The sequence below is a fragment of the Salvelinus fontinalis genome, chromosome 38 (assembly GCF_029448725.1).
Source record: "Salvelinus fontinalis isolate EN_2023a chromosome 38, ASM2944872v1, whole genome shotgun sequence".
NCBI lineage: Eukaryota > Metazoa > Chordata > Actinopteri > Salmoniformes > Salmonidae > Salvelinus > Salvelinus fontinalis.
Window position 1 is genome coordinate 32,027,360 of NC_074702.1, and position 26,342 is coordinate 32,053,701.

Consider the following 26,342-nt stretch of genomic DNA (forward strand, 5'->3'; position numbering starts at 1 on the left):
CAGTCTGAGCACTGATGGAGGGATTGTGCGTTCCTGGTGTAACTCGGGCAGTTGTTGTTGCCGTCCTGTACCTGTCCCGCAGGTGTGATGTTCAGATGTACCGATCCTGTGCAGGTGTTGTTTCACGTGGCCTGCCACTGTGAGGACGATCAGCTGTCCGTCCTGTCTCCCTGTAGCGCTGTCTTAAGCGTCTTACTGTACGGACATTGCAATTTATTGCCCTGTCCACATTTGCAGTTCTCATGCCTCGTTTCAGCATGCCTAAGGCACGTTCACGCAGATGAGCAGGGACCCTGGGCATCTTTCTTTTGGTGTTTTTCAGAGTCTGTAGAAAGGCCTCTTAGGTGTCCTAAGTTTTCAATTAACTGTGACCTTAATTGCCTACCATCTGTAAGCTGATAGTGTCTTAACGACCGTTTCACAGGTGCATGTTCATTAATTGTTTATGGGTCATTGAACAAGCATGGGAAACAGTGTTTAAACCCTTTACAATGAAGGTCTGTCAAGTTTATTTGGATGTCGAGGTGGTGCGACGTGCCGGGGTTGCCTTGCGTCTGGTACTAACTCATCCGCTGTTAATTGTATTAGCACCGCAGCTGTCTGCATTGGCCAGGGCCAGATTGGGAGCAGCGCTACAGGGCCCTTCGGCCTCTCTTCCACTGGGATGAGCTTCGAGACTGCCCCGTTCCCACTGATCCCATTGGAGCTGCTCGTCTGCCTCTCACCCGTCGCTGCGCCGTGCTCCTTTCCCGGAGAAAATACCCCTAAGACTGCTGCGTGCCTCTGCCTGTCTTTTAATCCCGATTATCACTGTGTGTCGACCAGATACTCCACCAGTCCGACCCGCTTTGTCTTTGAGCTGTTAGATAAGCAGAGTTGGGGATGAGAGTGTTTGGCATACATGCAAGACACGATATGCTTGATAGAAAGGCAAATTCCCCATTGTAATTCCTCATTGTAATGCCTCATTGCACTTCCTCATTGTAATTTCCATTTGAGTTCAATTTCTGTCTTACACTTCCTTTACACAGGATACAAAAGTGGTGGCAAGCTAACAGCTCAAGTATTAAGACAAGTTGGTCAAATGATAAGAAAACATGCTTTAAAACCCAACACTCATTTTGTACACATTTGAAGGAAGATATTCCATTATATGTTTTGGCATCTTTAAAGGGAATGAAATGAGGGACATATGTGATCCGCCCCACTTGCATGTGGCAGAGAGAGGGCAAAGGGACAGAGGTAGAGAAGGGGGGCTGAGTTGGTCCTCTAGACCTCCTACTCGTTACCTGTGTTGATGGCAGGTGGCCATTCATCTCTCCCCCAGCTCCAGTCACCTATTCTGGGGCTAGACGTCAACATCCATCGGCACATGGCAGAGACGATCCAGACTGTAGGTGCATCTACTCTGCTGCCAGTTAGAGGATGAATACCTCTGTTCTGATTGGGTTTGGGAGCACGCCCGGAAGAATGGTTCACCAGTTCGAAGGGGTAAATCGTTTGGTTTCATTTGCATTGCACGCCAATCTGGACGGGTCATTGGCCTGTATGTAGAGAGGATATGACATCGGATCAGGATACTATGCCCGGGACAAGGAAGCCCCTACAATGCCTTTTAGGAGGACACATTTCTCTGTGGAGAGCTGCTCAGGGGCGTTAAAATAGGACGTACAAACATGTAGGCTAACGCCCTTCGAACAAGTACCAGTATTCCAGTGATCAAGACGGTGATCATTGTTATACAGTGCCTTGTAAAACATTTTGCATCTTCAGAGTGGTAGACCTGTTGTATAAATCAAATGATACCCCCCCCCCCCCCCCCCCAAAAAAAAAATGTTTAATTCCCAGGTTGTAAGGCAAAAAAATACTGGGTGAATACTTTCGGGGGTGAATACTTTCGCAAGCCACTGTAGATGGTCAGATGCTAGACTGGTATCAAAGAGGCAACGAATGTACTTGCCGCCCTCTATCACCCTGTGCACTCCGATAGCGTTGGGTCAGGAGTGGTCAGTGTTCTCTCGGGTCAGCTGCATGTTGTCCTGCCAGCCTGTCAGGCCAACCTGTTCTGTGGCTGGCGCTGCCCAACAGGTTGTGGTGGTGGCGCTGGCCCTGGATGCCCATCTGGCCCTAGCATCTGTCCATACATCTGTCCTGCTGTGGCCAAGGACAGGATCGAGGAGAGCCCCCCTCTACGAGCGCTGGGGCATGAACACGCAGGATGTCCACTGGCACCATCGCCATACGTTTTCACCCTTAACTACATGTACTGCTGGGGAATGATGATGATGGGAGATATGTGTACTCTAGACAGTAAAGTGCTTTCTATTGAAGAAATTCTGAATTGGCTTGCTGTTGCTGCTGGTAAGCCCAACAGCCATTTTCACCTGCAATATCAAATTTAATTTACAAAAACTTGCACAGGTCTTACAATTAGCCACGAAAAGAAAGAAATTCTCATGTAAACCATCAAATAATGAATGTAAGTCATTGTTATCTTCTTTACTAGGAATCTTGCTTAACACACAAAGGCAGAAGGAAGTCATTGTCTGGGTATGCATGTATATATGTGTGTGTGACCCTAACTGGTTTAATGAAAGATGTGGGAATGAAACAATGACTGCCTTTTTAAACACCAGAAAGCTGCAGAGAGGAGATGACATTGAATGGATGAACCCAACGAAAAGTCCTTGAGGGAAAGTAATGGCCATTCTCCACTCTCATTGATGTCTCTGTATGCACTATTGATACAGCCGATTGCTTTATACATGTGGTTGATTGCTTTGTGCATGCTTGTCCGAGTGTGTGTGTGTGTGTGGGTGGGTGTTGGTGTACCAATTGATTTGTGTTTGCCTGTCCTGGATATACACATTTTATAAACTATTATCCATTATCAACAACATACATGTGACGGGTCTAGCTTAGCAGTGGAGCTGCCCGCTTCAGACCACATGTACTGGCCCTGGAGACAGGGTTCGGTCCGCCTCTAACTTTCATCCCTCTCAACTGTCTCCCTCTCTCAAGATCTCTGTAAAAAAAAAAAAAATCTATAAAATACAGAATTTAGTTTTACACAAGTGTGTGCGTATGTGTACGCATTTGACATGGTTTCTGTGTGAGTGTGTGTGTTCTGACTAAGCAGTGTTTTCTGTCTCACCAGGGCTCCACGCTTTAAGGGCTACCAGCAGCAGGACAGCCAGGAGCTGCTCCATTACCTACTGGACTCCATGAGAGTAGAAGAGACTAAGGTGAGACTATAGACCCACATTACAAACACCCCATCCTTCTTCCACTCAGCCTAGTACCATGGCTCCCTCTCTGTGCCAGTGGCCGTGTTTGAGATCCACACTGACTGAGCAGGCGGACCGATCTACAAATGGTAATGAGTAGTTATTTAGGATGCCTTTTTTTCTTTTCTTTGTTGTAGTGACTGAGCAGAACGTATGCTCTCGAACACACCCTGTGTCTTGTGAAGTATGAGCATGGTGACATAAAGCCATTAACTCTCTATGTGAACGGTGTCTATGATACCAGCAGCCAAGCTACATGTAGGGTGGTGTCCAAGTTAGTAGGAGTATTCAAAAGAACAGGCAATGTTTTGATTGCAATTGAGAAGCACACTTCAATCGCTAATGTAGAGCAGGCTGAAAGCCATGGGAGGCATTCACCTGTGTGCTTGTGGATGACAGTGTGCAGGGTCTGGTCTTTGCCTTTGCTCCTTGGCCAGCCATTGTCTTTTAACCTTATGGTACCATATTTTCTGGCAAGTGCAGACTGTCTCCCCCCCCCTCGTTCAGAAATTAGGGGGAGCCCACCATCACTGTGGGCCCGGCCCAGGGCTGAGTCAGTTGGCCCCTCGGCCCCACCAGCGGCTCAGCCAGCCCCAAAAATAGAGGAGAGTAGCGGGTGTGGAGTGGTCAGCCCGGGGCCTGGGACAAGGGGACAAGGGTACAGGCTGGGACTCCCCCCTGGTTCTTTTTAAACTTGTGAACACTGACAGTTGTGCCACTTACTGGACTTGCAAGTGGCACGACGGGCGTCATTGTGTGATCTGGGAAACACGCAGCTGTAGGTCGCCCCATTGTGCTGGAGGGTCACCCCCCCCTCCGCAGCTCAAATCAGGGAGTCCGGGACGGAGGGGTGAAGGGGGGGTGGAGCTGGCCCTATTCATACATTCATTATACATTATAGGTTTGCTCATTATACGTTTGTTTATCCCATGTGCAACTCTGTGTTGTTGTTTTTGTCGCACTGCTTTGCTTTATCTTGGCCAGGTCGCAGTTGTAAATGATAACTTGTTCTCAACTGGCCTACCTGGTTAAATAAAGGTGAAATAATACAAAAAAACATTTCAAACATACGCTTATATGCATTTTACATCTACTGTCTGATGAATTTACAATACATTTACCTGCAAAAAGGTTTTATGTGTTCGCACTCAAAAAGATGTCGCGTGAAGCATGCTTCATTCGATTTCTTACATTATTTTCACTGCATCAGGGATAGCGTACGCAGACGTTTCACTGCATCAGGGATAGCGTAAGCAGACGTTTCACTGCATCAGGGATAGCGTACACAGACGTTTCACTGCATCAGGGATAGCGTACACAGACGTTTCACTGCATCAGGGATAGCGTACACAGACGTTTCACTGCATCAGGGATAGCGTACACAGACGTTTCGGCTTTACAGCCTTCAGTGTGTAGGTATCATTTTCTTTCAATTCAAAACAGCATTTGTAAAGAACAGCCAATGTGCAGCAGTTGCTTCTAATCAGGTTTGCCACTCATCTGCCATAAATTGACCAGCACAGCATACGCAACCCAACAAATATTGTATACACATCATCTTGACACTTACACGTTTTATTTACTCAAAACGGAATTGTAGGTACAGTCATCGTGTTTAGCTTGCGCCAACTCAAATGTCCTCAACTGCACGGAATCAGCCCAAACAAACGTGCAATAAAACACACACACACACTGAGTGACTGGCCATTTCTCCCATAGCCTGTCAACACCAACATAGGAGGCCCAAGTATTTGTGTTGATTGGCCATTTAGTCTAAATATGCTAATTGCACACAGTCAATTATCACCAATTAGCTGAGACGTTAGGTAATGCTCCCTCTCGGGGCATGGCCTGTCCTTGGCCCATCTTAATTTAGTTTACACCCCTCCCTTACCCTGAGCCTACACACTACACACTGTTACTTTGGGTAGGGGGGTTCGGGGGGGGGGGGGGGGGGGGGGTCCTGCTGGTGATTAATTATTGTGGGGCTCAGCAGGGTCTGACTGACTAGGGAGAGGAGTACAGGAGGGGTGAAGGGGGGCTGCGGAGCTGGGATTAACCAGGTTTTTGACCTAAATAGCCAGTCCAGTGCGTGGGTCCGGGGACAATAGGGGCGACTAGTCGTGTCCACAGACACAGACCACGGCCAATTATCTATTGATTGGTGCTTTACTGCGTTTGGTGCCTCTACTTCCACTAGCCGACACACTCGCTGACCATGTCACCTTCAATCACTGCCCAAGGCCACGCCACCGAGACTGTCAGAGGCGGCTGCCTGACACACTCCACACAAACACATGCGCAGTGTACACACACAAACACACACAGGAGAAGTACACACACACACACATATGAAGTACACACACGGCCGCTGTGTACACACACACACCCCCCCCCCCACACACGCAGTACATGCACACATGGCGCACACACACACATTCAGAGAGCTCTGGAAGAAGTGCGTATTTGTTTACTAATGTGTATTTACTCGTGTGTATTTACAAACGCACTATCATTTTTGTAGTGGTTTCAATTCCTTGGCTTCCCATGGTAGCACTTATATAAATCTCCCTTTGTTGTATAAAACCTCCATTTTGTAGTCCTCCATTTTTCTATCTACTTAAGTTGGCATTTATATGTAGTGTTTGACATTCCCAGCGGATCAAAGCGGGCATTCTGAAATCCTTCAACAACCCCACCGAGAAGACTGCAGATGATGAGACCAAACGCCAAGTCAAAGGTTCCTGTTCCATTCTGACCCACAGTAGTTTTGACCTAAATCAATAGCGCCATCTCTTGGCAGCTTTATGTACTGTTCAATGGCTTACTATGGATTAATTCCTCAAACCACAGGAAACACTGAGCATGTTTCATGATTAAACATAGGCACTGATTAAAGTCCATTTATTCTGCTTGATTGTAGCTGAACTTTGCTGTTTTTATTTGCTCAACCTTTATTTGCCTCATATCTCAGCATACGGGAAGGAGGGTGTGAAGCTGAACTTTGTGGATCGCATCTTTGTGGGGGAGTTGACCAACACCATCATGTGTGAGGAGTGTGAGCATGTAAGTGATTCATTGCCTGACCCTGTTTATGGTTACTGGAATCTAGGTGTGTGTGGTCAACCACTGAATAGTTTGGCTGTATTCCTTAATACTTAATGGTGATTAATCATAGAACTATAGTTATAATAATAAATGCCATTTTAGAAGATGCTTTTATCCAAAGCGACTTACAATCACGCTACATACATTTTATGTACGGCTGACCCTGGGAATCGAACCCACAATCCTGGTGTTGCATGTGCCATGCTCTACCGTCTGAGCCATATGTTTTGTGTGTGTCATACACAGTTAAACCATTTTAAACCACTTCTCAATGAGCAGTGTTCATATTTCAGTAAGACTGTAGTTGTTCCCAACTGAAAGCCGGGACGTCCTTTGATTGTGCGTGATATGAGTGCCTGTCCTCCGTCTCCCCCCCCCCCCCACAGATCTCCACAGTGAAGGAAGCCTTCATTGACATCTCCCTGCCCATCATTGAGGAGCGGGTGAGCATATCTTTGCAATAGTTTTGCAATAGTGTCCAGTCCAGAATACTGCTTCTGCCATGGTGGTCATATGTGATAAGTGGTTGGTTTCATCTCTTATCTTTGTGTCATTTCCTGGTGCTGTTCAGATGTCCAAGCCGTCCAACCCGGGTAGGACTGGGAAGAGCCGTCGGGAGCAAGAAGCTCACGTCTCCCACGGTGGCGAGATGCTTTCCGCAGTGCTCAATAAGAACAGCAGGAAACTTAGCGCACAGGTGTGTGTGTTCTTTGTGTCTGTGTTTAAAAGTGCAGTTTGAGTCAGTGGGTGGGTGTGTTTTGCTGACTGTGTGTGTCTGCCTCCCTCAGAAGCAGCAGCAGGGCCAGAAGTCCCCTGGCTCTGTGGAGGAGAAGGGGGCAGACAGCCCCTCGGACCACCCCGAGGAGGAGTCCCACTCCGTAATGGCCCGTGCTGCAGGTTCCAAAATGGCCGCCACCAGCAGCCTATCAGACGGCAGCGATAAAGACTCGGGCCCTCAGGACAGCAGCAACGACGCCGACAGCGAGGCCTCGGAGAGCGAGTGGACCCCCCGGCACCCATCGGGCCACAGCCATGGTGGCAGAGGGTCCACCCCTACCCAGTCTCCCACCCCGCCTGCCCTCTCCCTCAGGACCCAGCAGGGTGGTGCTGTGGAGCAGCTGGTCAGTGCAGTGCAAAAGATGAACCTGGGCCCTGATTCAGGGGACTCACCCTCACACTGTCCTGAGGACCAGGGGGAGCCCCAGCCTCAACAGTCTCCTCACTCCCACCACCAGGGGGCATTCAAGGCACTGTCCCACAGCTACACGCCCTGCTCTAAGGAGTGCTCCGTTCAGTCCTGCCTTCACCAGTTCACCTCGGTGGAGCTTCTGATGGGCAACAACAAGCTGTTGTGCGAGAGCTGCACGGACCGGCAGAAACAACTGCAGAAGAGCACCTCAGTAGGTTAGTTAGAACACATACACCGTTTGATAGAGAACTTGTGCTGGTTTGAAAGATATATAATGTATTCTTTTATTTAACAAGGCAAGTCAGTTAAGAACAAATTCTTATTTACAATGACGGCCTACCCCGGCCAAACCCGGACGACTCTGGGCCAATTGTGCATATGGGACTCCCAATCACGGCCGGATGTGGTATAGCCTGGATTCGAACCAGGGTGGCTGTTAAGGAAATGTGCATTGAGATGCAGTGCCTTAGACCGCTGTGCCACTCGGGAGCCCTTGTTGTTAAAGACAATTTGTTTGTGATTCTGACCTGATAGTGACAGCAGTTGGTGTTATGGAAATGTGTGGCTATTATGGAAATGTTTACACAGATATTCAAATACAGACATTTAGGCTACGCTGACTTGTATCAGGCAGAGCAATCATGTATTTGAAAAGTTCCCATTCACAAAGTGACATTGTGGTGTCTGTATGTGCTTACAGACAGTGGTGTAAAGTACTTAAGTACAAGTACTTTAAAGCACTATTTAAGTCGTTTTTTTAAGGAATCTGAACTTTACTTAACTATTTAGATTTTACACAACTTTTACTCCACTAAATGCCTAAGGAAAATAATGTACTTTTTACTCCATTCATTTTCTCTGACACCCAAAAAGTACTCTTTACATTTCAAATGCTTAGCAGGACTGGAAAATGGTTACTTTAAAGAATGGGAAATGATTTATACTTTTTTATTTGAGCAATTACATTTACTGTTGATGCTTTTAAGTATATTTAAAACCAAATATTTTTTAAACTTTTACTCAAGTAGTATTTTACTGTATGACTTTTACTTGAATCATTTCTTATTACGGTAGTTTTAGCCAAGTATGACAATTGTGTACTTTTTTCACCACTGCTTACAGAGAAGAAGTCTGACAAGGTGTACACCAGCGCTCGCAAACAGATTCTGATCTCTTCGCTGCCCCCGGTGGTTACTCTACACCTCAAACGCTTCCATCAGGTTAGCATATTACTTCATGCATTATTGTACACATCTTTACGTTATAGTACACGATATATCATGTTCATGTGAATTACGTTGTGTTCCTCCTGTCTACCTAAATTGTTGCGATCGTGGTGAAGGCTATTACTGTGTCTTATTGTGTGTTGATGTCTTTGGGGTTGATTGTGATTTTGATTGTGTGCGAAGGCAGGGATGAACCTACGAAAAGTCAACCGTCACGTCAACTTCCCTCTCCTCCTGGACCTGGCTCCGTTCTGCTCGGCATCCTGCAAGGTACTCACTCTTCTTCACGTCAAAACCAGGGACGTTATCTGTGCTAAAAACCTTACACTGAAATGAATATGGGTCCTTGGAGACTGTAGCTCAAATGATAAGTATTTGTGCTCGTTATGAATGGTTGAAAAGCTACCAATAGCTTCTGTTTCGGTCTGAGCTCTTGGTACTGCTCAATGTCTCATCCTGAGTGCATTCGTGTGTGTGTTTCTATTTGGGCAGAACCTGGTGGCGGGGGAGCGTGTGCTCTACAGCCTGTACGGCATCGTGGAACACAGCGGGTCGATGCGCGGGGGCCACTACACAGCATACGTAAAGGTCCGCTGGCCCCAGAGGAGAACCGAGCAGCCACACCGCAGAAACATGGCAGGTAAAAACGGTCTCTTTCTGTCTCTCCATAAAATACACTCTATTCCTTTACCAATTTTGTCTTAAGAGTCTGTCAATACGTTTACATACAACAACAAAAATACATATATATATATATATCGACCAAAGCATGGAATTGTATGATTGTAAAAAGCATGTGTCGCTTATACATACAAACGCACTGTCTTTGTGTGAAGGCCTCACTCCGCGTAACCTTGAAGGCGACATTCATGAGAGAAAAAGCGCTGTTGTGTATATAGATGTCCAGCGTTATATAGATGTATTTTCTCCTTTCCATACTCAAGGAAAGTGCCTGCCATTCAACGCTCAACTGTAATCAAACTTTCTTTGTGACAGAGGTCTGTGCGAGCGGTTGTCCTCGCTGGTAATTAACTAGTATAGAACTTGAGGTGTCATTGTCTTGGCAGCATTGGTGAGCCACCGTAGAGAGGTCAAAGGGACCTCGGTAACCACTGTTAGAGTCTGTCTCCATCAAATGGCAACGCCGCTGTCGTCCACCATCCATCCCTTCTTACAACGCTCATCTTTTTTCCCCCTCTTATTTTCTTCTCACTGCTTTTCTCTTTCGCTTCAATACATGTTTTCCTCGCCCTGCTGTAACCTTACGTCAGGTAAAGTCTGAAATACACTACACGACTTTTGCCCGGTCTAACCATCAGAGAACCTCTCACGTTTAACAATTCAGTCAACCCAAATCGTAGTGTACACCTTGCGGCCTCCACGGTGGTACAATGAGAGAACTCACACTTGGCGATCAATGGCTGATTTGCGGCCGAATGTATTCTATATATTTTCAAATTATCGGGACGCCGTAAGTGCCCTTGAGAGCCTTCAGTGCGCTTACACTTTACGGGCTGTGGCGTTACCCTACGATTTTGAAAAATGCGCCAGGATCCTGTAGATCGGGTTAAAAACCTGTAATGTCCGCCCAGTTTAAGTTTAAAATAGACTTAGTGCAAACACTAAGAGTTTAGGGGCTCGTAAATAAGCATTTCCCTGTAAGGTCTACACCAGATGTATTCGGCGCATGTGACTAATAACATTTGATTTGTTATCATTCTGAAACATGCTTGGTCTAATTGAATTGTCTTGCCTACATACCAGTGTTGCTATGAACATGTCTTTACTGTGTTTCAGGTCCAAGGGAAGCAAGCAGTGCCACACAGGGTCAGTGGGTTTATGTAAGTGACACCAATGTCCACGCGGTACCAGAATCCAGGGTCCTCAACTCTCAAGCCTACCTGCTGTTCTACGAGGAGATGCTGTGACTGCCAGAGCACGGAGCTGCCCAACAATCATTGGTCTCTCAGGAGACAGAGGAAGAGGGGAAAAAGAGAGAGAGACCTGCGTTGGTTATACCTCTCTCTAAACTTTGACTCCCAAGAGCATGAAACATGGCATGATGGGATTGGTCGGCCATCAGGGACATAAAGTTACCTTGATGTATACTGGACTGCTCAGCATTGAAGGGTCACCACACTGGTCGACTTACTGAACGTCCCCATACAGTTGCTCATACTTCTGTATGTGAGAGTGAGTGAGAAAGTGTCAGAATAGTATGTTTAATTAAATGTACAAAAAAATGCTACGTTATTTCTATTTTACAGCCTGCTGTGGTGAATACGAATTGTATTTTTTGTAGAACACGCGAATGTGTGACTATCATTAAATGGTGATTGCCAAAGAGTTTTTGGTAAGAGAAATTATATAAAATTATGGGAAACATATACAAAAGACTTAAGTACCAAAAGAATGTGATCTCAAACTATTCCTGAAAGGAGGAGGTCAATAATGTGGCAGGCCATCCGAGTGTGTTTCAGACCAACTGCGTTGGTCGGCACAGTTTTTTTCAAATCCTAGTTCTATTAAATGTGCACACTGGTGCACAAACAATCTCTAACCACACAGATACAAACGCATTGTGATGTTTAACAAAGGGACAATGCTACATATATGATTGCAATAAACAATTGTTTTCATTTCATTTAGTCTTTTTATCCCATATTTTCTGCTGTAGTTAAACTAAAGGCAGTGAATGTGTTGATCAATCTTGGGATTCGATTGTGTCTCACCATTTATGTTAATCGTTCTGCAAATATTTTTTGGGGGGGGAATGAAATGGAGATATTTTATCTGTTGAATGTTGTGAAATTGCCAAATTATTCTGGTCAAGTGAAGGATTACTGTAAGTAAAGATATGGTTTGATAATCCCCCCCCCCCCCCCCCAAAACAAATAAATACTCAGTGCCTACACTCTAGGATTATTATGCTTCTGCATATTAAGAACAAATAATTACGGTGAACGCATATTTGCATACAGACAGCTTGTGTGAAATGATAACTGCAAAAGAATGAGAATTTGGTGTATTACCACAATACTAAACCATATATGGATATGGTGCTACAGGGTTTTTCCTTCAGGCTTTCTTTTCCTTCTGAAAATGTCAACCGATTTCAATAAGGAACTCGGAACACCGTTGGCTTATGTGAAATCGCATATATCGAAGAAAATAAATCGAATTTATGAAATGGGAAACCAACAAGGCTCAGCTTGCATGTTCTTATTTTGGTTGGATGTTTGAATCCTCTCTTCGCCCCCCCCCCCCCCAACGGAAAGTACTTGATAGTGGATGAGTACGGCTGTTGTTTTTGCACTGGAATTTGTGTCATCCCTCTTTACTGTGTGAAGACGGTGCTGGCCATTAGTCAGGGGCTGTCACAGTGAATCCCATGGTGCCATATTCACTCTGTCGGTGGTGGCGATGTGCCGTGACGGGTGCAAAGCAGTGCTGTTTGAGAAACATGTCGCGAGCTGGTGAAGAGGAGGTGGGTGTGGAATCAGGAAAAGGGCAACGTCTAAAAGCATCCCATCGTCCAACCTCCTGGTCCCGCACACTGTGACATCCCAATCACGCTGTTAAAACATTAAAGCAGAGTGTCAAGCCACCCACCAACAACACAGCACTGTATAAAAAAAATGTATGTATTTGGTCTATTTTTAAAAGCAGGGGCCCTTGCTTGGGGACATTCTCTTGAAGGATTAGATATGATTTTAATCTCAGTTAATGAAAGGGACTGGTCCCCTTTCCTCTGTCACGGTGGTCATGGAAACCAGTGACAAGGGACCGCTGCAGTGTTCATCTCTTACAACAGTACAATACAAAGGGACAGTGCTCAGGCTCAGCTTAACATTTAGTCACTTCCATGGAAGGTGGAAATAGAAGTGTGTCCCCTTCAAGCTTGGAAGCGTATTGCCTTCAGGGCACTGGTCACATGGTACCAAGAGTTTGTTTCTGAGTACCATGTTCTCTGTCAGCATCTGTGTTAGGCAGCCTACAGTACATGGGTGTTTATTTTAGTCTATAGCATTATTGTCTTGACTTGTTGCCGTCTTGTGTTTCAAATGTTTATTTCAGAGGTTTTAGACAGAATCACAATACTGGACGGAATTCAATCAATTGAAGATAGGGTATTTTCGGATAGAGCCGCTCTGTCTCAGACAGTCCACCAGATAGCTGCATGAACTGGATACAGACAGCTGTTTGCCATTGGAACTGAACAGGGCCGTGTGCAGTAGGAAAACATCCATCTTTTTAATAGCCAACCACAAAAATCACAGAAATGACAGGCTACAGATCTTGACTGAGATCAATAAAAATGACCTTGTCTCAAATGCAACCAAGAGCTTAGGCCGACGGAAAGAGGTTAGACACAGATTGTATAATATGACTTCCATCTAACCTGGAGAAAAGAAACAAAAAAAGACTTTCCAATGGCATTGACTCTCTCATTGATAAAGATCATGCCAATCGCCTCATGACATCCCGCGTCTGTCCGTGCTCACTGGGCTCTTTCCCACTCTCTCTTTCCGCTCTGGTCATGGTCTCTATTTGCGTGCACTACCGAAACAGGGAAGTGAATGGGGAGGTTCAATTCTAAATGTATGTCCATCTATAATCACGATACGGATTTATTTGTATTCGTATTCTAGACCCACTTGTCCCCAGCTGCTTGCTAAATATTGCTAAATAAGTTCAGGTCCCCAAAAATATTAACGCAATAATTGATACATTAAGTTATTTTTTATTATTTTAATGTTCTTGCCATGCAATGCATGTTTATCTTACAAACAACTGATGCAATATTTTATCAAAACCATTCCCCATGAAAATAGATTACATTACATCGTTTAACAATATATAAAATGTTCTAATGTAATGTTTAGACGTTTCAAGTAAAATCTGTTGTTTTAGTCCATGAGCCAGACCCCCAAATTTATAGTGATTTTCTTGAAGGTCTATGTCCCTAGAGCTGGAAATGTGTGATAGCAGTGCAGCAATGGGAGCTTTCTGTGTGTTATCACTCTCCTCTCTCCATCTTTTCTTTCATCTCTCCACTTTAAGACAATTCACTGTTTACAAGTCTAAAGAAAGAAACGTGAAAAATAATATTTTCATGTCATTCTTTAAAACGATGAGACAATTCATTTTATTTTATTTAACTAGGCAAGTCAGTTAAGAACAAATTCTTATTTACAATGATGGCCTAAAAAAAGGCCTCCTGCGGGGACGGGGATTAAAAATAATAGGACATAACACACAGCACGACAAGAGAGACACCACAACACTACATAAAGAGAGACCTAAAACAACAACATAGCATGGCAGCAACACATGACAACACAGCACGGTAACGACACCATATGACAACAACATGGTAGCAACACAACATTACAGCAGAAAAACATGGTAGCAGCACAAAACATGGTACAAACATTATTGGGCACAGACAACAGCACAAAGGACAAGAAGGTAGAGACAACAATATATCACGTGAAGCAGCCTCAACTGTCAGCAAGAGTGTCCATGACTGAGTCTTTGAATGAAGAGATTGAGATAAAACTGTCCAGTTTGAGTGCTTTTTGCAGCTCGTTCCAGTCGCTAGCTGCAGCGAACTGAAAAGAGGAGTGACCCAGGGATGTGTGAGCTTTGGGGATCTTTAATAGAATGTGACTGGCAGAACAGGTAGAGGATGAGGGCTGCACTAGGTATCTCAGATAGGGGGGAGTGAGACCTAAGAGGTTTTTTATAAATAAGCATCAACCAGTGGGTCTTGCGATGGGTATACAGAGATGACGAGTTTACTGAGGAGTATAGAGTGCAGTGATGTGTCCTATAAGGAGCATTGGTGGCAAATCTGATAGCCAAATATTAGTAGAAAAACATGTAAGATTTTACCCTATGACAAACAATGGTGGTATATATTTTGCTCACGTATACCCTTTCATCAAATATCCTTGGAAAGCTTAGATTCCCAGCTATCTATCAGACACGTTTTCAGAATGTTCAGGTCAACAGAACTTTGACCTTGAGTCTAGGGTACTTATCAGAATGACCTCTATAAATTGCTTTAAAAAATAATTCCTGGTTCATTTCAAAATGAGTTTCAAGTGGTTCTGAAAGGTCATGAAATTACCTTTCAAATTATATATAATTTAACCAACCTTGAAAGCCCCAGCTACAACCATCGTTTAAGAATTGCCCATATTGTGCCATTGACATTAGAATGTTACAAGCTTAGCCATAGAATTCCATGTAGTAGGGCAGCTGTTTATGGATTGTAACTTTGGTGATATATGCAACACATTTTACACTCACAGCTAGATTTGTAGATACAGGGCCATCACAGGATTCATGCATTAGCCTTGTCAGAGCCTATCTTCTGTAGCGTACGGCAGCTCAATATACAAGTTCAATCCCTGTGCAGGACACTATAGCAGGGCCTTGAACATATATGTCACATAGAAATTCAGTCTCAAATCGTCACCTGTTTGGGGTCAGATACCGCTGAACATCTGAGCAAAAAAAAAATACACGCCCATGTTCTCCTTGCTGGAGTGAACTCAGATGAGAATCGCACTTGTCAGTGTGTCAGTGCATCTGTGTGTGAGTGAGTGAGTATTGTCTGTAGCTTGTGAGGTGTGTAGACACATTCCCACTTTTTAGGGAATAGGGTGTCACTTTGGACGCACCCAGAGATTCTTAGTTACGCACACTTTTTAGTCCAGGACTAGAGAATATAGAACAGCCACTGTGGTCTTGAGATGACAAGGGTAGGCTATACTGTACCAGTGGAGTTTAGGTTGTTGAGCACCCTGGCAGATGCTCTGAGGAGCATCATCATGGAAGGCTCACTACTATTCGGGTGTTGGGGAGAAAACACACATGAAGCCACTCTGAGACAAAGAGGAATGCAGAGAATACAGAGACAAATAAGAATGCAGAGGTGAAAGAGGTGGAAAAGAGGTGCGTGTAAACGCTTTCTCTCCTCTTCTAAGATGCTCACTCTTTCCCACAGCTCTGTCTCCTTGTACCTATTCTCCGTTCCTCTTTTATCTACACCATGACTTATTTTCTCCCGTGTTCTTTTCAAGTGCATATGTCTTAATCAGGCCATAGGGGTGTGTGTGAAACTCACGATACGGTTCCACCACCATCTCCTCTTTATTGACCTATTCCAATCCATAGCTCTCAATGTTAATTTCAAGGGAATATGTCTTCCGGTGTTGGGGAAGCTACTCTGAAAATATAGTTTACCAAGCTACCAATTACTTCACATTGAAAGAAGTTAAGCTACACTAACGCTACCCTTTAAAAAAAACATATATAAAGTACTTTGATTTGGCATGCCTATATCTGAAATGTCATAGAATACAAATTGCAAGAACCGATCACTCTGGAGTCAGATGTTAACAGAATGTGATATTTTACCTATTAAACACAAAAACAACGTTTCAATTAAGAATTAGGCAGGTCTGTTGCAAAAAAAAGAATGGACATTCTTGCCTACTTTACCCATATTTTATTTTTGCAAAAAAATGAATGTGTAGTTCCAGTAGTAAGCTACACCACTACATGGCAAATAAGTGAACTACTGAAAACAATACCAATATTTGAATTTAGTTCAGCTACCACCAAGCTACAGGAAAATGTGATTAAATTACAAGTTGAACTACATGTAGTTCCCTATTCCCTTGTATATATAAGGATATGACTATATCAATCGTGTGTAAATAGTATTTGTGTTTTCTCTTGGTGTCTTTCCTATATATAACTCTTGTTTGATTTTTTATTTAATGTATATTATGCTGTTCTTGTCTATTACTGTTCTGTACTTTGGCATGTACTTGTACGTTTTATGTGGACCCCAGCCTGTAATATGTACCAGAAGAATGACATTACATAATTTCTGCAGAATTGTTAAATTGATTGTTTTGTCCCTTTTTCATGATCTTTGGCCATCATTTACAATCAGTAGGTCTACTTTTGGCCCCATAGAGCCCAAAGGTTTATGGCGAGGTTGCCAGCCAGACTACTTCCAGGTCGTAGCCATTTTGAGTGCTCGACGGTGAAGAACCAAGTCGGTGAGGTGGGAAACGCTCAAGCGTGTTAGTTTGTGTGCATTCACCTGATGCAGATGTTACAGTGGATGATGTTAGCTACTGATCTTTGTAGCATTATTCCAAACTATGGCTAGCTATTTTCTAACTTTCCAACCCGAATCTTGAAAACAAGCAAGCTGACGAAAGCTAATTGTTAGCTGGCTAACTGTTAGCCAGTTGCATTTCGCACCGAGCCCGGGGAATTTGGAAAACATTGACTGAAGAAGCAGACAAGTAATGGACAATAGTTTATATAAACTTATATAACACGAGTGTTTACCTACCTAGATTTCACAAATTAAGTGCATGCAGTGTAAATGAAATTCACTTGTAGCGTGAAGTGCAAACGTTCGCTAGCTAGCGCCACCCAGCAAACATCCATAGCCAGCTGAGTTAACTTAGGGGCATGAATGTTAGCTAGCTAACTCCCGCTAACTAGCTAGCCACAATTACGCAGATCTCAATTAGCTATCAAGGTTAGCAATTTAGCGTGGCCTTTTTTTTTATTCGTTGGCTTCTGCACTGTCAATAAAAAGCATCTGCATCGATGCTAACGCTACTTGTTTGATCCAAGCCATTTGGGTGAAACGCCTAATGTAGCTAACTTTACATAACCGAGGCTACATAACTAGCTTGCTAACACATTTATTTGTATTTATTGAACCTTTTTATTTAACTAGGCAGGTCAGTTAAGAACAAATTCTTATTTTACAATGACGTCCTACCTCGGCCATTCATCATAAGTACAGTTCGCATGGACGGTTCACATTGAGAATATCACTATTCAATTAAAGTAATGTTATATCATGCTTCTGTCTCACATAGGCAGGCTACAGGCGTAGGAACTACAGGGTGAGAGATGTGGGACCAGGGTGGACAGCCCTGGCCGCAATGGCCTATGAACCAGCAGCAGTGGATGCAGTCCTTCCAGCACCAGCAAGATCCAAGTGGGTGACCTGTATGCATGGAGCACTGTACAAGTGGAAATTATCCAAGATTGGATTGGTGTAACATTGCTTTGACCACGCAGAATGGCAGCTCAATCGTTGCATTATTTACAATTCTACAAAATGACACCCCAAGCAACGCTTCTCTTGTCTCTCTCTGTTGTGCAGGTCAAGTGGACTGGGCAGCACTGGCCCAGGCCTGGATTGCTCAGAAAGAGTCTACAGGCCCTACAGTAGACCAGCAGAACATTCATCCTAATGGACAGGACATCCCTGGCATGGATCCTGTGATGCCCAATAACCATGGCTCCTTCCAGGGCGACGCCAATTTTGGCAGAATGTGGCAACCTGGTAAACTCTTCACATCATTTTCTGGGGATGGAGAATATAGAAGGCTTATGTCGGTGATCTGTTTTCTCACGTTGCAAGACCGTCATGCTTGCTATACTCAGTCTGTACATAATTTGTCTTTATATCTCAGGATGGTGTGATGTCACCGATGTACTCGAACTAACAGGTTATGGGAGAATTTCACGTCCACCACATTAACATAGCTGTGCCCCAATGAACTTAGTTCCCCTGCAGTCCAGTAGTTTAATGTCAGAATAGCATGACTGCAAGTGTACGTTTTTTTATTTTTGAATGGTCTCTTGTAAGACGAGCCTTTTGGTGGGCTTAAAGAGGATCCAAATAAACAATAACAATGTACATGTGTTGTTTACAGAATGGGGGATGCACGGTCAGCCCCCTCCTCCTCCTCCCCCCATAGACCAGGTGTGGATCCCCCCAGGGACAGGACCTATGGGGACTGGACCTATGGATGTGGTGACTCCCTCTGAGGACACCACCAGCCAGGACAGTCTGGAGTTCTCTGAAGGCCACCACAGGGTCTACCCCCAGAACAGCCACGGCTTCGGGGGTCAGCCCGACAACTACGCCATGAACCCAATGGCCATAAACCAGTTTGATTATCAGGTACACACCACACACTTACATTAGAGTTCCATGGCTGCTGTTGTATAGGGTCTCTCTGTCATTCAACTAGTTTGGATGGTCCTCATTTCTCATTTTCTCTCTCTAGCATGGGGCGGTTGCCACAGGGTTCCACCCTCCATACTGGCAGCAGGGCCCTCCACAGAACAGACGGGACAGGCCCCCTGGCTTTAGGGACCGCCAGAGATCCCCCATCCAGATCCCCAAACAAGATGCTCCTGCTGCCGTCCTCGGTGAGCATCCGACACCTTGGTACAAAAACGTCCTCATTTAAATGGGCACTGATCAGGATTTCATCCCTGGACACTTACTGCTGTCAGAGAGGCAGAGGCTTGCTTCAACTCTCTTGCCTTGAAATACATTTTGGATGTTGTGGGTATCACCATGTTTTGTGTCTGTGTTGATCTCTACTTTTCTCAATTAGCTTTCCCAGGCACGCAGGAAAACAGGCACACACACACAGCATCCAATGACCTGGCTCTCCTGTCAGATGCTGTGAAGAGGCGCACCTTGCCGGCCTGGATCCGAGAGGGCCTGGAGAAGATGGACAGGGAGAAACAGAAGAAGCTGGAGAAGGAGCGCATGGAGAAACAGCGTGCCGAAATAGCTAAAGATGAAGACAAAGAGAGCGACGCGGTGGACGAGGGCGGCGATGGGCCTCGTTTACCCCGCAAGAGTAAATTTGTAAGCATCAATCACTTTTTGTTTCCATGACGTCATGAATCCCATTAACCTTATGAACAATGGGTTGAAAAATCCCCAGAATAATTTCATTATTCCGGTAAAACTGTGACACTAGTGAGGTGTCAGGGGGTCCTGTTGTCGTATCTTTGTATAACTGACCTACCACCCCTTTCCCTCCCCTGTAACAGGACAGTGATGATGAAGAGGGTGATGAGGAGGAGAGGGAAGATGAGGACCGGGTCCTGACCAGGAAGCAGGAGCTGGCCAGCAGGAGCCCTTCACCTCCCCTGGAGGACCAGAGCGAACCAGAGATGACTGAGGAGGAGAGAGAGGTCCAGCTGGTCAGTTTTTGCTTACAGCTACCATTCTGACACGTTGTGGTGGGTGTAGGGCTGGGCGATATCGAATTGTTGCGCGATATTCTAAATGCCTGTATTGCAAGAATCAACTTCTTTTTTATTTTTATGAGCGTTTGTTGGCTTGGAGGCTAGTCGTCTTTTTTTAGTCTCTTTGTTTTGTCTCTTTTGCTCCTTCTGTTCTGTGTGCACCTTCCCATTTATACCAGGGATCTGTATATAATGACTAGATGCTCATGTCTCCTCCCTAACAACGGGAATCGTCCCAAAGGCGAGAAGGCAAGCTTATGTCAATAGAAAAGCATTGGGCTGAATTTGAATCGATTTCGGTGAGCGCGAAGCCTCTCGCTTCGCATCTTCCTCTGTGTTTACACACACACACCAAGCCCCTCCCTAGCCACTCACAACAACAAAGATGAGAGATCACTTCCTCTCTGACAAGCAGTTTCAACTTACTATTTGGATTTGAGGTTTGGTCTAACAGAATCGGTCATATGGACACCGAAACACATTTATACATTTTACTGTAATAAAAAACGGAAAATGAATGCTCCGTTTGTAGGCGTGGCATTGCTGTACCACTAGCAGCATTTCAGCCAAAGACCGTTATACTAGCTGTCTAGTCTGTGTTTTATACGTTTGCAATAAGCATAGAGCACTAGTTATATAAGGAGTTGGCAATTTGTTCTCATTCTGAGAAATAAGGTATGCCATTCTGAACAAAATGGACAGGCTAGCACGCTGTTCAAACAGTTGGAGACGGACAGAAGTGTGTTCCTAGCAATTCAACTGTTCTGTCTTGTTAGCTAGCAAATCGATCCAAGTTCATTTGAAATATAAAGATTAGCTGGCTATTCACTAGCACGTGGGCTTGTGCTTGAGAGATTGTTTGTGACCTGTTAGTTTTCTATAATGCCTGCTACAAGAAGTGCATTATGCATGTTTCTGGTTAAATTTGTAACAAAAATGACATTTTGATAGACAGACTTGAACTTCAGATCAGTTATTATTGCAAAAAAGCAGGTTAAACTCTTGATCAAATGTTACAATTATTAGTGGGTTGTGGAAGGCTTACGTTTAGCCTAGGTATAATTTCACAAGCCCTCAATTCATTAGATCAATACATTGGACCTTTTAATTGTACAACAAAGCTTATTTGGAGAAAACATGAACAAAAAACTACAATGTATATATCGTAAATCGCCTTTAAGTTTGAATAAAAATCTATATGTAATTTTTCGGCCATATCGTCCAGCCCTATTAGGATGTCTTTTGTTATACGTTATTTTGTGTTATGTTAAAGAGCCCTGGTGCTCAAATGGCGGCTCTGAAATTAGTGGTCCTTGTTCAAGAATTTCAATATATATTTAAAAAAATCCCTATCCAAGATTGCAAAAAAATTGCCCTCTTAACAAACAAATGATTATCATTAACTCATGTCAGAGCCTTTTCTCACGTTTCTCTCCAAAGATGATTGTGACTAAAACTCTGCTGACGGAAATCCTACTGGAGGTCACCAACGAAGAGATCCAAACTGTGGCCAAAGAGACGCACCGCAAAGCCACCAAAGGTCTGCTTACCCCCGTCTCCTCGAGCCCACGCATCATCTGTGCCTGTCACAAAGACATCATGTTTATGCCTGTTTTATATAGTCTGAAAACGTCCCTCAATTCATCTCCGTAAGTCAGGGTAATTGAGTGGCAAACTTGGAAGTATTTTCAAAATGTGATCATATGCATCTTCAACCATTCTCTGCTAATGCAACGGAAGAAAAAGAATATGGCCCTGGTAAAGACAGCCGAGCAGCTGGTGTATTTAAAACAACAGTAACCTAAGCTGCTTTCCCTGGTTGCTGCTCCTGAAGGTCCTCCTGAATGACTGTTTCTGAACCCAATGACTTTAGAACATACACTCACCTATAGATCAGATTCAAGTGACTTGTCCCCGTTTATCTGACACCAGTGCATTAGTACACAGTGGTTCTTCTCCCCTATTCCAACTGTCTTGACTTTGAATGTGTGTGACAGACGTTGTTTGTTAACCCCTTCTCTTCTCTCCGTTTTTGTCATTCTTTTTATTTTTTGGTTTCCAAAGACCGCTCTTGTGAATAGTGCATTATCTGTGCCCCCTTCTCTAGAGACTTCTCTATGGTGGCTGTCTCTATGGTGGCTCTATGTGTTTTAACATGTTGTTCCTGTTGTTGATGTGAATCAAAGCGCCTGCCAAACAGCTGGCACAGTCAAGTGCACTGACTTCTCTGATCGGCATTGGTGAGTCGCCCTTCTTTTCTTCCAGGCGGGGGGGGGGTTGGGAGGTGGGGGGGGGGTTGCTGGGTAAGAATCAGAGCTCAAACCCCTGTCCCCTCACTGCTTTAGTAGCTCAGAAGAGTGACTGAGGCAGCCGAAGGGAAGGGTCCACCTCACAGCTAGGGTTGCAAAATTCCCCAAACATTTCCAAAAACATTTATTTTTTATTCCGGTTGGAAGGGTATTAGCTGTGAGGGATTCCTCCAACCTGCAATTCTTCTCCTGGGATTTCTGATAAAACTGGGAATTTGGGGGAATGTTTCTGAAATGTTGCAATCCTTCACATTACAGTTTGAGTGTCTTTGCCTTAGATTTACAAAGTATTTTCTTATCAGAACACTAAAGAGCATGCCATCTCACAGTAAGTGGGGTGTCAGTGGGTGTCTAGTGTGGGGTTCAGTTGAAAACAGACAGACAGTAGGCTCGTCTTTGATGGGAAGCTTGGTTGGGTCTATGGCTAGTTGCTGCAGTCTTGCTCAAAAAGCTGGGGGCTCTGTTGTGGCAGGTGGACTTGGCGACTATGGCTCGGACTTGAGTGAGGACGAGGAGGAGCACAGCGCCCAGGCGTCCGAGTCCTCCGACACAGACGAGGAGGAGCTGCACCACCGTATCCGGGAGAAGATAGACGCCTTCCGACGTAAGGAGAGGGAGCTGCAGGAGAGACAAGCGCAGGAGGCGCAGCACGCACGTGGTGAGGGAACTAAAGGCAGTATCAATAAGCAGTGGTGACGTTGTCTTTGAGTTTAACATATATGTTTTGTTTTCTGTCTGTCTTCCAGAAGAGATGGCACTGGACAGAGTGAGCAGAGAGAGGGGGGATTATGACGAGGGCCAGTTAGAGAGCCTCCACAAACAGGAAGTGAGAGAGAGGGAGGTGGAACCCACAGCAGAGAGACGCAGGTCCCGCAGTGAGCCTGAGGTTAGCAACGAGGTCAGGCAGGTGGGTCGGGGTAAGGAGCGTGGCATAGTGCGAGGGACCAGCGGTTCCCCCAGCAACGGACGCAGCAGCAGCTCCAGCTCCAGCAGTGCCAGCAGCCAATCGTCTTCCTTCTCCTCATCATCCTCAGCCTCCTCGCGCTCCTCTTCGCGCTCCTCCTCGCCCCGGAGGAAGAGGAGGCGCAGCCGCTCCTCCTCGCACAGGGCCCGCGGTGGCGGCCGGCGCAGCCACAGTCGCGGCTCCCACAGACGTCACGGGGAGCGCAGCGGCGACAAGGCCCGGGAGAGGAGGAAGGGCAGTCGGAACCACAGCGCAGAGCGCTCTGCCCGCCACCGGAACCCCAGCCACTCGAGAGAGCGAAGGGTCAGCAGGGGAGGCAAGAGCAGGTCCAAGGACAGGGCCAGCTGCAGCAAGAGCAGGGACAAGGAGAGGGACAGAGACAGGAAGAGGAGCAGGGAGCGCAGGGACAGTCACAGCAGCAAGCACAAGCAGAAAGCCTCCAGCAAGGATAGGGATAGGAAGAAAGACCGTAGCGGCAGCCACGACAAGAAGGAGAAAGAGAAGAAGAAGGAGAAGGAGAAAGAGTCAGATAGGAAGAAGGAGAGGCAGAAAGCCAAAGAGAAAGAGCGGGAAAAGGAGAAGGGGAAGGAAAAGGAGAGGGGGAGGGAGAAAGAGAGGGATAGGGAGGTGAGCTCTGTGGTGGCGGAGGAGAGCAACGGAAAATCCAAGAAAAGGAAAGAGAGCAGCGATCACACAGACCCTCAGGGTGACAAGCACTCCCGTCAGGATAGCAAGGCTAGCAAGAAGGGCTCTGCCAAATCTAGCAAGAGGTACTCCGACTCGGAGACGAGTAGGTCCCCCACCCCCGAGCTTAGCAAGGAAAAGAAGTTCAAGAAATCCAAACGTAGTCGCTCAAGATCAACGGAAAAATGTCACAAGTCTGGTAAGAAGGCAAGCCGCAAAAACAAGTCTAAGTCACGATCAAGGTAGTATTCCATTTTTTACCATTTATTTTTCTGTTGTATCATGTTTCTGTTGTGTGCGTGTCATATTGGAGGCGGACTGACCAGTAATATTTTTTTTGCACAACTTTCCTTGTTCTCTGTCAGGGCTCAAGGCTACCTTACAAAGATAAATAATTAGTATTTTCATGATGTGTTCTAAAAAAGGAACCATTTGTGGCCAAGTTTCTGTTCCGCTGTCTCTATAATAGTGCCCCCTGTTGGGCATGTGCAGCATATCAATCTATTTTAGTGCCTTGTGTGAATGTAGTAACTGTTGTTCCCAAAGGAAAGTTCATTCAGAAATCAATGCAATATATTGTCCTCATGATGAGCTGATGTTAACAGGGTGTGAGAGTGAGGGTGTGACTGTTGCTTTTGCCTGTGTGTCATTTTGCATGCATGTGTGTGTGTGTGTGTGTGTGTGTGGTGCAGCACCATTAATGTTCCCCTTTGCGTCTGTTTCAGGTCCACGTCTCCCGCCAGGCGTAGGCGTTGAGGAGCGCAGGGCTCCCTGATCTGTGCACTTACTTTTAAATTCCATGAGTTTAACAGGCTTGTCTCATTATAGAGGCAATGGTGTAGGTGAACTCTCCACTCCCCCCAACCTTCTATCTTTGTAAATATGTTATTTTTAAGGGCAAGTCGGCAAACAGGACATTTTGAATGCTAGGTTTTTGCCTTCTATCATGCAAAGCTCGGAGGCTTTGTAGTCAGTAGAATCTTGGAAAGATGTGTCATTTTAAAAAGCTTAACAGGATAAACGTATTAATGTAAATTGTTGATTAAAACTGAAATGATCCCTTGTTCTGAGTATTTATCATTAAACCTGCAGTAATTTGGATTGAGTGCAATTGATAACATGCCATTATTCATTGTATTTAATTCATATTGATAATTTTGAATGGTCTTTTAGACATTCTAAAGGCAAAGAGGAACATTTGGTTAGTTTAGCTATATGAACACTACAAATTTACTTTATTTTATATATACTGAACAAAATTAAAATGCAACATATGAAGTGTTGGTCCCATGTTTCATGAGTTGAAAAAAAAGTTTCTTTCTCTCATCTTGTCCACAAATTTGTTTATATCCTTGTTAGTGAGCATTTCTCCTTGGCCAAGATAATTCATCCACCTGACAGGTGTGGCATATGTAGAAGCTGATTAAACAGCATGATAATTACACAGGTGCACCTTGTGCTGGGTACTGTAAAAGGCCACTCTTAAATGTGCAGTTCTGTCACAGATGGTCCCTCTTTTCTCTCTTCTTTATTGCCATTTAACCAGCAGCACACAGCAATGCTGACCATATGTTGCTTTGATGAGAGATTTGCATTCAGAAATGCAAGCTGCCTCACTTTCGAGGGGCTGATGCGGTTTCTTCTCTCAGTAATTATTTGTCCCGTTTTCGAGAAGACCCTCTGAGGGAACGGATGTGGCCACTATGCAGAGTCCCCCTGTCATGACTTTAGTAAGCCGTGGGTAGACAGAGGTTTTGTTCTTCCACCAGCTCAGAGGATCTGCAGATCTTTGGAGAGGCTCCTCCAAATAGAATTGGACCTCCATTATGGCATCTGCTGAGGGATTCCTTCGTGCTGCATCCCCCGTTGCTCTCTCGTCAAACAGCAGACGTTTGTGGCACTACTGCTGGTGCTTCTGCTCCATCTGATCCCTCTTCCTGGTGCCTGAGCCAGCTGACTGCTGGGGCTGTCCCTCCCTGCTGCTGAGGTTATTCTTTGAAGAGCCTCCTCAATCGCTCTGGCATCACTGAGGGCTAACTTCTTAAACCTGGGGTCAAGTGCAGCGGTTTCTGATAGCATGTGATTATATTCCATTCTGTGGAACTTTCTGTCCATTGATGAACATAGGGTGTCCATCAACTCTGTCACATGTCCTGTGGTTACATTTGCTTCTCTCTGGCGGCTGGCTGTGATTCGCTGCAGACCCTGACACAGGAGTATCATTTTTGAGGCTGTCACATAGCTGAAAAGAGAGAACTGTAACTTATTAGTTAAGGTTCATGTTTTGTCTACTGATAGTACATTCTCATCTACTGCTCAGGCCACTCTTAAATGTGCAGTTCTGTCACAGATGTCTACAGTTTTAGGGAGCGTGCAATTAACATGCTGACTGCAGGAATGTCCACCAGAGCTGGTGCCAGAGAATGTAATGTTAAATTTTCTACCATAAGCCACCTCCAATGC

The 26,342-nt window shown here is 45.0% G+C and overlaps 2 protein-coding genes across 8 annotated transcripts in view; both read left to right on the forward strand.

Moving 5' to 3' along the window:
* The window catches only part of LOC129837310 (ubiquitin carboxyl-terminal hydrolase 45-like), a 43,556-nt gene extending 31,863 nt beyond the window's left edge, over positions 1-11,693 (forward strand). For all 3 annotated transcript variants that reach the window (XM_055903366.1, XM_055903365.1, XM_055903367.1), the window contains 10 exons: positions 3,158-3,245; positions 5,946-6,027; positions 6,262-6,353; positions 6,782-6,838; positions 6,967-7,092; positions 7,184-7,799; positions 8,707-8,804; positions 8,994-9,080; positions 9,303-9,450; positions 10,608-11,693. In XM_055903366.1, coding sequence (XP_055759341.1) covers positions 3,158-3,245; positions 5,946-6,027; positions 6,262-6,353; positions 6,782-6,838; positions 6,967-7,092; positions 7,184-7,799; positions 8,707-8,804; positions 8,994-9,080; positions 9,303-9,450; positions 10,608-10,738 — 1,525 coding nt within the window. In that variant the 3' untranslated portion in view covers positions 10,739-11,693. The remainder of the gene's footprint in view (positions 1-3,157; positions 3,246-5,945; positions 6,028-6,261; positions 6,354-6,781; positions 6,839-6,966; positions 7,093-7,183; positions 7,800-8,706; positions 8,805-8,993; positions 9,081-9,302; positions 9,451-10,607) is intronic.
* Positions 11,694-16,796: 5,103 nt separating this feature from the next.
* Positions 16,797-25,157, forward strand: LOC129837311 (arginine/serine-rich protein PNISR-like). 5 transcript variants are annotated; one of them, XM_055903369.1, is made up of 12 exons: positions 16,797-16,899; positions 17,738-17,859; positions 18,028-18,210; positions 18,584-18,834; positions 18,941-19,085; positions 19,277-19,536; positions 19,725-19,877; positions 21,363-21,462; positions 22,109-22,162; positions 22,704-22,889; positions 22,978-24,121; positions 24,605-25,157. In XM_055903369.1, exons 2-12 carry the CDS (start codon positions 17,772-17,774, stop codon positions 24,633-24,635), a joined length of 2,595 nt encoding a protein of 864 aa, XP_055759344.1. In that variant the 5' UTR covers positions 16,797-16,899; positions 17,738-17,771; the 3' UTR covers positions 24,636-25,157. The 5 variants fall into 5 exon arrangements, with proteins under 5 accessions (XP_055759344.1, XP_055759345.1, XP_055759343.1 ...); XM_055903370.1 differs by having other exon boundaries at positions 16,833-16,894; XM_055903368.1 differs by having other exon boundaries at positions 16,844-17,146.
* The last annotated feature ends 1,185 nt before the right edge of the window (positions 25,158-26,342 follow it).